Here is a 15,361-nt window from a genome sequence, read left to right as displayed (position 1 = left end):
CAAATCCGTGGATTTGTTTTTGTTTGACGGCCGTCTCATTACGCACACATGCGTTGTGAATCTTGGTGGTGCATTGTAAATACATACTTTCACAAATACTTTCAAACGTTTTGAATGTTGGAGGGGCGCGCCATGTTATCGTAGTTTATCTCTACTTCTATCCGTTCGATCCTCCGTCCGTGTTAGCTTTCAAGCTAAAAACAGGATTTTGACCTTTAAACTCTTCAATTTGCAAATTTTTATGTTTAAAAAATTATCCCTACTACTATTATAAATGCGAAAGTAACTCTGTCTGTCTGTCTGTTATGCTTTCCCGCTTAAACCTCTCAACCGATTTTGAAGAAATTTGGCACAGACAATCTTTAGACCCTGAGAAAGAACATAGGCTGCCTTTTATCAAAACATCAAGCGGGCGCAGCCGCGGGCGGAAGCTAGTTAAAAATAAAATGTACCTACTATAAGAGCCAGCGCGCACGAGCAACTTTGTCTCCGCAACTATTTTGTCTCTCCCATCAATTTGTATGGGGAGTTGCGTCGCTACGTGCGCGCACTTTCATACTAGCCCATGGGTGGGAGAGACAAAATAGTTGCGGAGACAAAAAAGTTGCGGAGACAAAGTTGCTCGTGCGGACTGTCTAATACGTAACACATTATTTTCCTGACACAGGTTTTAAACACGTTTAAAACGTTTAAATCCGGCTATAAATCCGTTAAAAACTAAACAAATTCTCAATACTATGATTTTGTTCCGAATGATCGACTCCTGCGCATTTCTTGATAATCACCATTGCAATAACAAGGCTGTTTTAATTATCAACGCTTCGTAGTTTTTTCAGATTTATTATGTGAATGATAATGTGAAAAAACTGAAGTTTTTAATTCGTTTGTCTGTTTGGTTGAACGCGTGAATCTAAGGACAGAGGTGGTCACACTAGCGGAAATTTTGTAAAAAATGTTTAAATATTGTTTGCTATTAAATCTTTGAAATCGATAAATCCGCATTTTAATAAAATGATTGATTTTTTTTTTAACTTATTAAATTGAATATTAGTCCCATTTATGAAAGACTAGCTGTGGCGCGCGGTTTCACCCGCATTGCTTCACTCCTATTGGTCTTAGGGTGATGATATAATATAGTCTATAACCTTCATCTATATATGGGCTATCTAACACCGAAAAAAATTTTCAAATCGGACCAGTAGTTCCCGAGATTAGCGCGTTCAAACAAACAAACAAACTCTTCAGCTTTATAATAATATAGATAAATTATAAATATAGATAAAATGCCTTCTTTTTTACAAAAATAAATAAATAAATCGTTTATTTGCAAGTAAACATGAAATACATAGGTTTTAAAATACATTTTTACAGCATGTTTAGCCGTCATTCAACGGCATGCAAATTACTTACATACATTATACATTTTATATGTAACTAGATTTCCGCCCGCGGCTTCGCCCGCGTTTTCAAAGAAAAACTCGCATAGTTCCCGTTCCCGTGCGATTTCCGGGATAAAACCTATCCTATGTGTTAATCCAAGTTACCCTGTATATGTGTGCTAAATTTGATTGTAAGTAATCGGTTCAGTAGTATTTGCGTGAAAGAGTAACAAACACACACACACACACACACACAAACATCCTCACAAACTTTCGCAATTATAATATTAGTAGTATATCATAGACCAATAAACTCGGTTTCTCAATTCGACCAGTACCTATGTATATATATATATATATATATATACTAGCGGTCCGCCCCGGCTTCGCCCGTGGTACATATGAAAAATAGATGTTGGCCGATTCTCAGACTTACCCGATATGCACAGAAAATTTCATGAGAATCGGTCCACCCGGAGGAGTATGCAGACTAACATTTTGACACGAGAATTTTATATATAAGATATTTTTTTCTTCAAATACATAATTAACAAAAAATCTAGTCAAAAGAATATTTATTTAAGTTTTTGAAGTCGGTTAAAAGTCGTTAAAATAAATACCTTGCTTGATTACACATATTTTGTGTATGCAATGTGTTTATACAAAGTGTTTGTTAAGAAAAATAGCATTTTGTCGATGTTTCGCAGCTATTTCGTAAACAAATGTTTGTTTGTGTGCGAGAGATCCGCTGTTAAATAATAAGGTTTTTTATATACTAGTGTGTGCCGGTCAGAAATATTTTTATTAGATTTGTCGTGAATTTGAAAAGCTGTTGATTTTACTGTTTCATATCCAGTCATGTTTTTGTTTTTGGTATCAAGCTGAAATTTATATCGAATACTCAAGTCTTCGGTCCCTTTTAAGTTTTATGTGAAAAAGTCAAACTCACAAGCCAACGCATCAAAAGATACAGCCGTAAATGCTGAAAATTTTCGCAAATTTCAACATTCGCATGGGACTCAAAACCTACAGGGTACTTTTCATGAACACAGAGCCTTTAAATTATGTAAAAGTAACGTCTTACAACACAGATAAAGGAAAAATGGCTAGAAACATAAATTTTAAAGTTACAACATTATAAAAATATGTCTGTTCGGAGCCCTCGGAGCGCGAGTCCGACTCGCACTTGGCCGGTTTTTTGCTTTTCAGTTTGCAGTTAATGAATAAGGTTTAAGTTTATATGTGATATTATCATAACAAGGTACTTTTATAAGACTGATAAATAAAGAGAAGTATTGAAATTTTGTTTCTCGTAAAATAAAAGGTACTTTTACAGTTACATTTGTTTAATTTCGTATTTTTTCCGAGGTATTATAAAAGAACCGGGTAACCCGGTTCTACCCGGTTCTGAACTCGATTTGGAACCGGGTTTCAGAAACTTGGAACCGGACTCGGTTCTGCATGCCCTAGGATGAAGGGGTTGAAGAGGATGAAGGGGACGAAGAGGATGAAGCTGTTGAAGGGGTTGAAGGGGATGAAGAGGTTGAAGGGGATGAAGAGGTTGAAGAGGATGAAGGGGATGAAGAGGTTGAAGGGGATGAAAAGGATGAAGAGGTTGAAGGGGTTGAAGGGGATGAAGAGGTTGAAGGGGATGAAAAGGTTGAAGGGGTTGAAGGGGATGAAGAGGTTGAAGGGGATGAAGAGGTTGAAGAGGATGAAGAGGTTGAAGGGGTTGAAGGGGACGAAGAGGTTGAAGGGGACGAAGAGGTTGAAGGGGATGAAGAGGTTGAAGAGGTTGAAGGGGATGAAGAGGTTGAAGGGGATGAAGAGGTTGAAGGGGATGAAGAGGTTGAAGGGGATGAAGAGGTTGAAGGGGATGAAGAGGATGAAGAGGTTGAAGGGGATGAAGAGGTTGAAGGGGATGAAGAGGTTGAAGGGGATGAAGAGGTTGAAGGGGATGAAGGGGATGAAGAGGATGAAGAGGTTGAAGGGGATGAAGGGGTTGAAGGGGATGAAGAGGTTGAAGGGGATGAAAAGGATGAAGAGGTTGAAGGGGTGAATAGGTTGAAGGGGATGAAGAGGATGAAGAGGTTGAAGGGGATGAAGAGATAGAAGAGGTTGAAGGGGATGAAGAGGTTGAAGGGGATGAAGGGGATGAAGAGGTTGAAGGGGTTGAAGGGGATGAAGAGGTTGAAGGGTACGAAGGGGCTGAAGGGGATGAAGTAGGGCATGCTCCCGGGTTTACCCGGTTCTGAAAAACCCGGGTAAACCCGGGTTTTTTGATGATCTTGAGAACCGGGTCTGAATAGTATGAAACCCGGTTCTCCCGGTTCAGACCAAAATATTAAAATATACAGTATTATTTATATTTTGCTGCATTTTTTAACAAATTTATTGTATCTGGCAACGTCAGACTCACGTGCATCGCGAATTTTCGTGCCACGCCTTAAGCGTGGCTCTGATTGGTTGTCTAACCAAGATTCTATAACTTTCCTACGGTTGTATTAAAAAAAATAGGCTTCGAAAATGACAAAAATTAGCCTACAGAAATATTTTTATTAGATTTGTCGTGAATTTGATAAGCTAAGCATAAGCTGTTGATTTTACTGTTTCATATAATGATCCAGTCATGTTTTTGTTTTTGGTATCAAGCTGAAATTTATATCGAATACTCAAGTCTTCGGTCCCTTTTATGTGAAAAAGTCAAACTCACAAGCCAACGCATCAAAAGATACAGCCGTCAATCATCAAACAGAGCCTTTAAATTTGGTAAAAGTAACGTCTTATAACACAGATAAAGGAAAAATTGCTAGAAACATAAATTTTAAAGTTACAACATTATAAAAATATGTCTGTTCGGAGACCTCGGAGCGCGAGTCCGACTCGCACTTGGCCGGTTTTTTGCTTTTCAGTTTGCAGTTAATGAATAAGGTTTAAGTTTTTTATATGTGATATTATGATAACAATTAACAAGGTACTTTTATAAGACTGATAAATTAAGAGAAGTATTGAAATTTTGTTTCCCGTAAAATAAAAGGTACTTTTACAGTTACATTTGTTTAATTTCGTATTTTTTCCGAGGTATTATAAAAGAACCGGGTAACCCGGTTCTACCCGGTTCTGAGCTCGATTTGGAACCGGGTTTCAGAAACTTGGAACCGGACTCGGTTCTGCATGCCCTAGATGAGATGAGATGAGATGAGATGAAATGAAACCTTGCTGACAGTGGGTGTATTTTTTGCTCAAAACTGCATAATGTTATTAAAAAATAAAAAATAATAATATATAATATCTATTTTAATATTATGATATACATATACTTGAAAATACTATAATTAATTTTAATATTATTAATATCCGGAAAATGCGTGAAAATGTCCGGGAAAACGTGGAAAATGTCACTTCAAATTTGCGAAGTAATTAAAGCAGAAAACCAAAAAAAGAAAAAGAAAGCTAAAATCTTTCATATTTAATGTATATGGGATATTCATATTTCATACTTAATGTAATGTAATGGTTTTAAGATAATTTTTTTGATATTTCGCGATTTATTTTTAAAAATTTATTACGGCCATTTTACTCATTAGGTTAAGTACTTTCGATATCAGTTTAAAGTTTTTTGTTATCGGTAATACTTACGGAAAAATCGCCTGTGCACACTTAACGATTACACCCTGTATAGGCCTATAATTGAGTTTTCGCGAAATAATTCCAATCAATACTCGTGGCCCCGTCATTAAAGTTGCTTTTCCATCAAAGCTGTGCGACGAAAGTGTGCGGTGTGAGAATGTGTTAAAATGTCTTCTATTTCTCAAAATTATAGAACCAATAAACATAGGTACTTCGCACACATCTCTCGCTTGTTTTGTAGGTCCCGTCCGATTAGGGCCCTTCTGGCCTCCTCCATTCAAGCGACAGCCCAAGCCGAGGTTCGAGATCCCCGTCAAGGGGGGACGCCCTTGTGCATGTCGCTACCAGGGTGAACCTTCAGTTCACCCTCGCGTCCGCGTTAAAATGTAGAAGCCCTTCTGGCTAACATTGAGAGACACCACAAAAAAAAATTGTTTTGTAGGTATGCGGAAAACCTAGCACCGCTGAGCCGCTTCCACGCTGTGCTGAAGGCGGGGTAAATGAAGCGATATGATTGGTTTATCATGTGTGTGTATAATTTATAAGCTACTAGTGGTCCGCCCCGACTTCGCCCGTGGTACCTACATGTTTAAACTATCCTATCTCTCAAGTTGGATCGAACTGCACATGGTGTGCGAATTTTATTATAATCGGTTAAGTGGTTTAGGAGTCCATTGAGGACAAACATTGTGACACGAGATTTATATAATTATATTAAGATAAGCTATACGCTTTAAAGGATTATCAAGAACCACAGGAAATTCTCAAAGTAATAAAGTACTTACAAAAAAGATAAGGATTACATCGTAGGTAGCCGATTAGCTTTTCTATTACATTGTTATTGATTATTTAAAAGATATGACATCGCTAATTGTAGTTTTTTGCAAGGTCAATAGGGCCATATCCTACAAGTTTAAAATTTTAACATCAACTGAAATATTTCGATATTATTATATCATAACTAATTTATATAAAACCTTAATAATATATTATATTACTTAAATACATATAATATACACCTAAATTCGAACTTAAGTCTTTATATTCTCAAAACAACTTGATGACGATTCGACAATTTACACGGGCAAAGCCGCGGTCGGAAAGTTAGTCATGTTATATAGCTGAAGAGTTTACTTGAACGCGATAATCTTAGGAACTACTAGTCCGATTTGGAAAATTATTTCGGTGTTAGATATTCCATTTATCGGGATAGGCTTTAATATATTATCAATTTATCACGCTAAGACCAACGAGAGCGGAGCAATGCGGGTGAAACCGCATAGCACAGCTAGTTATTAATAATTCAAATTTCAAAGTATGCATTACCACTTATGACGTCACATGGCGCTGACCAATCCTCTTCTTATCAGCCGTGGGACGTCCACTGCTGGACAAAGGGCTCCCTCAAGGATTTCCGGTACGACCGGTCACTGGCGGCCTGCATCCAGCGGCTCCCTGCCACTCGGACCAGGTCGTCTGTCCATCTTGTGGGTCCATCTTGTGTGACCTATTCTTTCTCAAATTGACGTTTAATTCACAGGTCAAACAATGTACCGCCATCTATGAACCGAGACGTGAAACTTGAAAAAGCGCCATCTATCGACCGGGCGGTGTTGCGAAGCTACAATGATCTGAAATGCCTCGGCTAAAATATGCGTCGATCCTGCGCGTGTTTGTCATCGTGGGGCTGCTGTGTCTGTGGGTACAGATAATGCTGTCTGCGAGTGGTGTGGGCATGGATAAGGACGGAGGTAAGAACTGAATGAATGTAAATGAATGAATGTAAATGAATGAAAAATTCTGTATTGCACACTAAATATAGAATTACAGAAAAAGCAATACAAGTAATTACGTCATGTACATGTACATGTCATAGGCGGTCTTATCGCTGTAAGCGATTTCTGCCAGACAAGCAGAATAGCAGAACTATAACTGTCTTACATATTTACATTTATTTGATGCTCCCAAGTCTCTTTTACCCGACGAGTACAAGTACGTACGATGAGTACGTGTAATTTCAACACGGACACGTCCGTTCTCGACTAACATCATCAATAGACTGACTGATTGACGTTGTCAATAACTCCTTATTGACAACGTCAATAAGGAGTAGATGATGTAGAGGTAGATGTCAAATTTCATTTCATTGCCCTCTTATATATCATCCAGTTTAATAGTTTGATCTATGATTTTGTAATCTTAGGCAAGAAGCTTACATCTTAGGATATATCTTTTATTTTTTTTATTCTGTCTTGAATATTACAAGTGTAATAGTAGATTGTGTAATAATATTAATGTACTTATGTGAATTCTACTTATTTGAGTCATTATTGGTGTATCAAATAAATAAAGATTGGTAATTTTGCTTTAAAAACTCATACGGTCTTACTAATAAAATGTTACCCATTCGCTATGCAATGGATTAGTTATTGCAATAACCTGTCTTGCTTTTATGATTGACGTTTCATGTGAGCAAGAGCAGGACACAGCTATGGTAGAAAATGGTAGAAATTTATCCATTGTTTAACTTTTTATTAGTAAGGACCATGTAAGGACGATAAGGATAAACTCATGAAATTATTATACTTCGATAAAATCGTGTTAAAAAGCGCCAGCCACAAGCCACACATCAGTCATCAATAATATAAAGTACTTCGCCAATAACTTATCAATTTCCTGAAAGATAATAAATTTGTTTTATTGAAAAATAACACGATAACGAGATGCCAACGGAAGGCTGATATGTTAAAATAATTGTCGTTTCACTTTTACTTACAGCATTATATATTTTTGGCTTCAATATCTATTGTAGATCACGCCCCAAGTATTCTTAAAAAAATATACAATGTACAGTTTTGACTATCCTACGATTTTTTATATGACATTACATATAGAAAAATAAGTCGGGTTTTCCTTCCTAACGCTATAACTCCAGAACGCACGAACCGAATTCCCCGGTTTTGTGTTCGTTGGAAAGGTCTCGGGCTCCGTGAGGTTTATAGCAAAGAAAAGGTATCTCTGGTGGCGAAACGGAGTTCGCCCGGTTTGCTAGTTACATATATAATTTGAATTAGTTAGGTACTACGTTTTATCAGCAATTTCCAACTGTTTTTCCTGGAAACGTTATCATATCTAAATATTAAGTGACCAAAACATTTTTATAGTGGTTCGACAAAACACGCTATTCACTAATTAGGCTGTGTGTGGTTAATTAATCTAACGAAGTGAATTGGTTCTCTGCGGGATATAACAGTAAATACAGTTGTTAAATATAACAACAGTCTGAAGGGCAATTTACAAGGCAGTTTTAACACGTTTTTAAAGTGAAACTTCTGTAGGCGCTGAATTTGATATTTTCGGTTTTATGGCATTCAAATCCCTACTAATATTATAAATGCGAAAGTAACTCTGTCTGTCTGTCTGTTACGCTTTCCCGCTTAAACCTCTCAACCGATTTTGATGAAATTTGGCACAGAATCTTTCTTAACCCCTTTAATCGTCGGTCCAACGCGTCGCAGGGCGTCCTACACTACGCTTGCCGGTACGTGGTCTCCATTCGAGTACATGCCGACTCTATCGACCGTCTTTTCTTCTACAAACATAGCCAGCCCACCGCCACTTCAACGTGATAAGCACGTGGTGATATAGTGTGGATATTCGATGGGTCCTGCAGGGAAAGTACTTTAAAGTACCTCCAGGGCCCATCGAAAATTTCCACACTGTATATATAGCCTACAGCCTTCCTCGACGAATGGGCTATCTAACACTGAAAGAACCAGTAGTTCCTGAGATTAATGCGTTCAAACTGAAAAACAAACTCTCCAGCATAATATTAAGCTAGCTTAATATAATATTAAGTAAAGATTGATAAGCTATTTATGGTATTCTTTTCTGTTAAAACGATCTAATCGCACAGGAAATAAGTCATAATTATTAATTATTTATTATTATATTGTTTATCTTTCCACGAAATGTATTGAACGTTTTTGGATAACTAGCTTTCCGCCCACGGCTTCGCCCGCGTTTTCAGAGAAAACCCCGCATAGTTCCCTTTCCCGTGGGATTTCCGGAATAAAACCTATCCTATGTGTTAATCGAAGTTCCCTCTATATGTGTGCTAAATTTCATAGTAATCGGTTCAGTAGTATTTGCGTGAAAGAGTCACAAACACACACACACACACATCCAAACACAAACTTTCGCATAATTGTAATATTAGTAGGATATGATTGAAGTGATTATGGAGAAAAGATCTACCATATTTATTATTACGGGAAATTTAATAAGCCCGGGCACTATCAGTTAGTAGGGCGGAGCCGCGCGAAACTTTATTTCATTAAAATCGGTCAAGCCGTTTCGTGTTTGGTAAAACGAACTTTATGAAAGGTATATATTTTAGCCATAATATAAAAAGGAAGCCAAAGATAAACGAATAGGCTTATTTCGTAAAAATGCGTCATCTTGAATCTATTGGGATATGGCTTTTGTCTAAAATAAAATAATAATAATAGTTAAAAAAAACTAAAAAACTCGTTTTTTATAGAAAACCGAACTAAGAAATAGAAAATTTTATCAAATTAGTGTATTGTCATCGGTCCTCAATAAATCTACAAAGTTTGAACGAAATCTGGCCGTTTAAAGTGGGTCAAAATCGCGCCCAAAGAAGTCGGTTACAAACATACAGGTGAAGCTAATATAAAGCGTGTAAAAAGAGCGTGTGTGGCGAGCATACATGTCAGAAGTGAAACTTCTTAGACGGTGTTGGCACGACGCTACCTTGAAATTTTACTGTCAATGCGCCTAATGAAGTTTCACTTCAAAATATCATCAAAACGGGGCCAGCAGTTGCAGAGCTTTTATCTACCAAACTAACATATTTTTTTCTATATTTACAGATGAATTAACGGTACAAGATATTATTAATACTACTAACTCTGAGCAGTATTTACAAGGTTTTGGTTTTGTTTTTTATTTTATTTTGTATGTTTGTTTCGTGTCATCTGTTTTTTTGTGACGTTGGTGATTTACATTTTTCTTTGTGTTTTCCACAAATTCATTGGTAATTGTTTTTATGTAAATATAATTAATGTTTTAATTATGTTTTCGTTTCTTTTTTGTATTTCCATACTAATATTATAAATGCGAAAGTTACTCTGTCTGTTGTCTGTTACTCAATCGCGCCTTAACTACTGAACCAATTTGCATGACATTTGGTATAGAGATATTTTGATACCCGAGAAAGGACATAGGATAGGTTTTATCCCAGAAATCCCACGGGAACGGGAACTAAGCGGGTTTTTCTTTGACTGCGCGGGCGAAGCCTCGGGCGGAAAGCTAGTTTTCTTATAATTATCTTTTTTGTAAAAAAAGTCTTGAATCGTATGTTTCGATTTAACTAGAAACAATTCGAATAATGTTTTATCATTAACGTTCAGCTGTATAATATTTAAATTGATCGGGGGGAAGTCCGAAAATGATATAGATTCCCGATTATCTTTTATCTTTATCTCGGTACAATATCCGCTTCTTTATCTTTTACTAGCTGTGCCTCGCGGTTTCACCCGCGTAGCTCCGCTCCTGTTGGTCTAAGCGTGATGCTTTATAGCCTATAGCCTTCCTCGATAAATGGGCTATCTAACACCGAAAAATTGTTTCAAGTCGAAACAGTAGTTCCTGAGATTAGCGCGTTCAAACAAAGATACAAACAAGTTTTGTATATCAGTCTAATACTTAAATATGAGTATGATATGTGATATAATACATTTAGATTTATTTGGTAAGGTTTTTATAGTTATGATTTATCGTTTTATCTTTTTGTTGATTTATATGTAGGTACTTGTACATGTACAATCTTAAGTGCTTTCTTTGTATATAAAAAATCGGTCAAGTGCGAGTCGGACTCGCTATACTGGTTCCGTACAAGCACACCCCGGACACTCCATACAAAATGATCGTTTTGACAGTCACACTGTAGAGACTGCAAATGTGTGTGTTAACCACAGAACAGTAAAGTAGATAGAAGTGCGATGTGGGCGTGGCCCACGTGTCACTGGTAAGGTAAGATCACCTAACTTGCTCTCAGTTATGCGCAGAAAAATATTCGAGTCGGTTGTCAGCTGTCAAATCTTTTTTCCATATTTATTCATTAATTAGGACGTGTTGTTCGGTATTAGAGTGCAAAAATGATAGCAGACGAAATAATATCAGCAACGGAGGCATTTCATACCATCGGTAAGTCTTATTTTTATTTATTTTAATTATATTTTATGTTATAACTTCGCTTGTCGTAATTTGTCAAAATTGTATACAAATATCTAGTCAAAATGAACCTTATGTTATAAGAAATTAGTACTTTTATAGATTGAACAGAAAACAAGACTTTCTGGAATATTATTGCAATAAACAAACGAATGTCGGTTTAGTGATGCTTGTGGCGCATATCGACAGTATCGATACTTTAGAAAAGACAAACATTATAAATATTAAATTTTATTTTATTTTTCCTTAGCTTTCATTTGACCAATTTATTTATAGATTTCCCAAAGAGGCTTATTTAAAAGAGAAATGGATAAATGCAACGTGACGAGTTAACTGGATGTCGAACAGCACTAAGCAGTCTAACAAAGGCCACCGATACATCAAACCTACAGCAGTTCCAAGATTTAAAATAATGCATATTTTCTGTTTGTATTTTGTAAATATAGATTTATACTATTCTATTCCGTTTTTTATTTAATAATAATAATATGAAAAGACGTACTTAGTAGTAATAAACATACTCCAAAATGTGACGCATTATACTATACTCATATAATAGAAAGAAAAAAAATGCACAAAAAAATATTTATTTGTGAATTATTATCGACAACAAGGCTGACGCCTGACATCCCTTAGAGCATAGCATCAGATAAATATCAAGTTAATGTCATTAATGTTGAGTGACACAAATTTCAACCTTATCTCTATGTGTTGAGGTTCAAAGTTATATCTATCGAAAATTAACGCCCTCTGTTGTGGAGTAGCTGAATGTTTTCGAATTTGGAATTTCTGAGTAATGAGAAACAAAACAGCTAATATACCTAGGGGTGTTATACTAAAATAAACCGTAACATGGTGCGTTAGGGTACATATTTAAATGCTGAATTTATAACCTAATTCAGTTTCTACTCAAATTAAGCTGTCCAATCAAATACATAGTTTACTTGTAGTGTACTGTATAACTATCTGTTTAAATGTGTGGGTTTGGCGACACTGGTTTTCATACTAATTATGACATTAAAGCACTTCTATATGTTTTTACTGTTCTGTGGTGTTAACGCTTTATGGTTGGCACATTTGTGACTAGCGTAAAAAAAAATTCGCGTTTTTCTGATGAAATACATCCGTAAACAGCACAATATCTAACCATTTTTACCCGACTACGGCAAAGCAAAAGGAGGGTTATGATTTTGACAGGCTATGTATGTATGTATGTATGTATGTATGTATGTATGTATATATGTATGTATGTATGTATGTATGTATGTATGTATGTATGTTCATCTGTTCCCTCGTAACTTCTAAACTACTTATCAGAATTCGACAAATGACATATCATTAGAAGCGTCTTAATTGTCCGCTGGTTATAGGCTATTTGGGGTTTCACAAAATCTAATGTGGCGCCCTCTAGCGGACAAAACATACAGCGTAAAAAAATAAAGTTAAGATAAATATGCCGTGTTTGGTATCATTTGAAAGCTTTTTACTTGCACATTTTGAATATATATATATATTACTAGCATTTGCTTGTGACTTTACCTGTATTCATGGGCTGATTGCATATAATTCACATCTTTTCGTTCATAGCTTCTTTATTAGTTCATCAATTTAACTTTTGTTTTATACTTTTTCAGCGTCGTTTTTTGTCGTAGTTGGGTTTTAGTTGTTTTACTTTTTATCTTGTCTACGAAAAACGATAATCACAAATCCAAAATAATAAAATTACTTTAAGTCAATTTGATTAATGTTGTCAATCTTCGTTGCGTATCGTCCTTGCAGAAAAATATGGCCCATTTTATGTCTGATCGCGCGGGGGTGAGGTAAGTTTAATTTTGGCGGGAGGCGGAGAGTGTCCGTTCTGTAGCGTTTAGCTACTATTATGTATTCTGTGGTACAAATAAGCTAAAGAGCAACTGCAAAAAAATATTGGTCACCCATTTTATTTTTTACCAATTTATATTTAAGTCCGTTATTTTCAAATACAGTAATGATTTGTTATAAGAAGTAAATATAAAAATGCGAAACTGTGTAGATATGTTTGTTAGTATGTTAATCCTTCATGCAAAAACTGCTGAACCGATTGTAATGAAATTTGGCACACACATAGAGGGTAACATGGATTAACACATAGGATAGTTTTTATCCCAAAAATCCCACTGGAACGGGAACTCTGCGGGTTTTCTTCTTACTACGTGAGCGAAGCTGCGGCCGAAAAGCTATAGTACTTATATAAGAACTAGCTTTCCACCCGCAGCTTCGCCCGCGCAGTCAAAGAAAAACCCGCATAGTTCCCGTTCCCGTGGGATTTCCGGGATAAAACCTATCCTATTTCCCGGGGTAAAAAGTAGCCCATGTCCTTTCTCGGGTATCAAAATATCTCTATACCAAATTTCATGCAAATTGGTTCATTAGTTGATTGGCGTGATTGAGTAACAGACAGACAGACAGAGTTACTTTCGCATTTATAATATTAGTATGGATTGAAAAGTATGAGTACCTATACGATATTTATATGTATAACATTAGTAAACACTATAATATAGGTTGTAACGTATACCTATAGACCTGTTCTTAACTTCACATATTTTTTTTAAATGTATCCTTTATTAAATACGGTGTATTCTATATTGAGAAGAATTCTATAAACTTAACACAATATGTCTTCCTAGCATCTAATGTTATTTGTGTATGCATGTTGTAGTGACTAGAATCTTCAGTATGTCTAGAATATAAATAAAATATTTCAGGACAATTTTCACACACGGCACGTTCTGATCTCATACTAAGCTTTCGCTTGTGTTATGGAAATCAAATTATATCAATAATATTTGCCCTGGGTGGGAATCGAACCCACGACCTCTGGCTTGGAAGGCAGGGTCACTACCAACGAAAGCCGGCTACTCACGCACCTTTGGGCAATATTGGAACAATCTCGGTTGGTCGACGGTCGGAGCAATTTCAGTTCTCTAAATTGCCGCTGCTTGCATAGGCAAGAATTGGCTCCTTAATTGTGATGTGTATAGACACATCACAATTAAGGAGCCAATTAAAGGTACAATTCCAATATTGCCCCTGCTGTACGTACATGAGTAGCCGGTTTAACACGCCTTGTATAGGCAAGCAGGGGCAATTTAGAGAACAACTGAAATTGCTCCGACCGCCGACCAACCGAGATTGTTTCAATATTGCCCCTGCGGCAGGTACATGAGTAGCTCGGCCTTACTATGTACAATCTACAAAGACACCCTTCTAGAATATGAAACAATAAACAATTTCGTTCCAGAAGAGCTGATGAACTCCAATGACACGTCAGAGCAAGTGTTGGCGTTGGTGCCACCAGAATTACACAAATATTTGACTGTACACCCGAGAAATAACAGCGGTGAGTCTTATATTCTTATTATTTTTTTTTATTTAGCATAGAATTCGGATATCGTAAATCCCTTTGGTTAGTAAGAAAACTTAAGGGCTTGGTCTAGTAGTGCAAACAAATGCATCCTGTCATCCTATATGTAAATAATACAAATGTACTAAGGGAAAGTTGCTCCACTTAATTTTTAAAAATTAAATCATTCGTATAATTTAATATTCGTAATAAGTACCAAAAATGACAATTTGAAACAATTTTCGTGAAAATTACACCGGGTGATTTTTTTTTATCAGTACACAAAATTTGCGAATACTTTCTATTGATATCTTCAACTTGATGTTTATATAACTGATCAACTTTTACAAAGAAATTTGGACGAAATATAAAAAAAATAAGCTTGCCATACAAAATGCATAACTCTATACATTTTTTTCGACCTAAGTTTCTTAGTGAAAGTTGTTCAGTTTAACTAATAAAACGGATAAACAAATTTTGTATTTAATAAAAAAAATGTAATGTTTGTGTTAAAAAATTATAAAATAGAAAAATACGCAAATGAAAACAAAAGATATTTATTTCTGACTAGCTTCCGCCCGCGACTCCGTCCGCGCGGATGTCAGTCTTCGCGTCTTCTACAGATTTATTATATTATGTATGTATAATATATACATTTATATTGATAAACCTAATAAATCTTTTGCTAGCATTCTGATGCTTTATCGGT

General features: G+C 36.0%; 2 protein-coding genes across 6 annotated transcripts in view; both read left to right on the top strand.

The window, feature by feature from the left end:
- Window positions 1-15,361, top strand: part of Nup98-96 (nuclear pore complex protein Nup98-96) — a 282,640-nt gene that overhangs the window by 191,900 nt on the left and 75,379 nt on the right. The window lies entirely within an intron of this gene.
- LOC149475030 (alpha-1,6-mannosyl-glycoprotein 2-beta-N-acetylglucosaminyltransferase-like) overlaps window positions 1-15,361 on the top strand; it is a 66,050-nt gene that overhangs the window by 10,495 nt on the left and 40,194 nt on the right. For all 5 annotated transcript variants that reach the window (XM_089713885.1, XM_089713881.1, XM_089713883.1 and 2 more), the window contains exons 2-3: window positions 6,550-6,760; window positions 14,551-14,649. In XM_089713885.1, the coding sequence (XP_089570011.1) occupies window positions 6,646-6,760; window positions 14,551-14,649 (214 nt within the window). In that variant the 5' untranslated portion in view covers window positions 6,550-6,645. The remainder of the gene's footprint in view (window positions 1-6,549; window positions 6,761-14,550; window positions 14,650-15,361) is intronic.

Source organism: Colias philodice, chromosome 31 (assembly GCF_061535455.1).
Source record: "Colias philodice isolate Cphi_HAF_F1 chromosome 31, ilColPhil1 Martin Lab GWU primary, whole genome shotgun sequence".
Taxonomy (NCBI): Eukaryota; Metazoa; Arthropoda; class Insecta; order Lepidoptera; family Pieridae; genus Colias; species Colias philodice.
The sequence above is the reverse complement of the archived record's forward strand: the minus strand, read 5'-3'. Positions and strand labels throughout refer to the sequence as shown.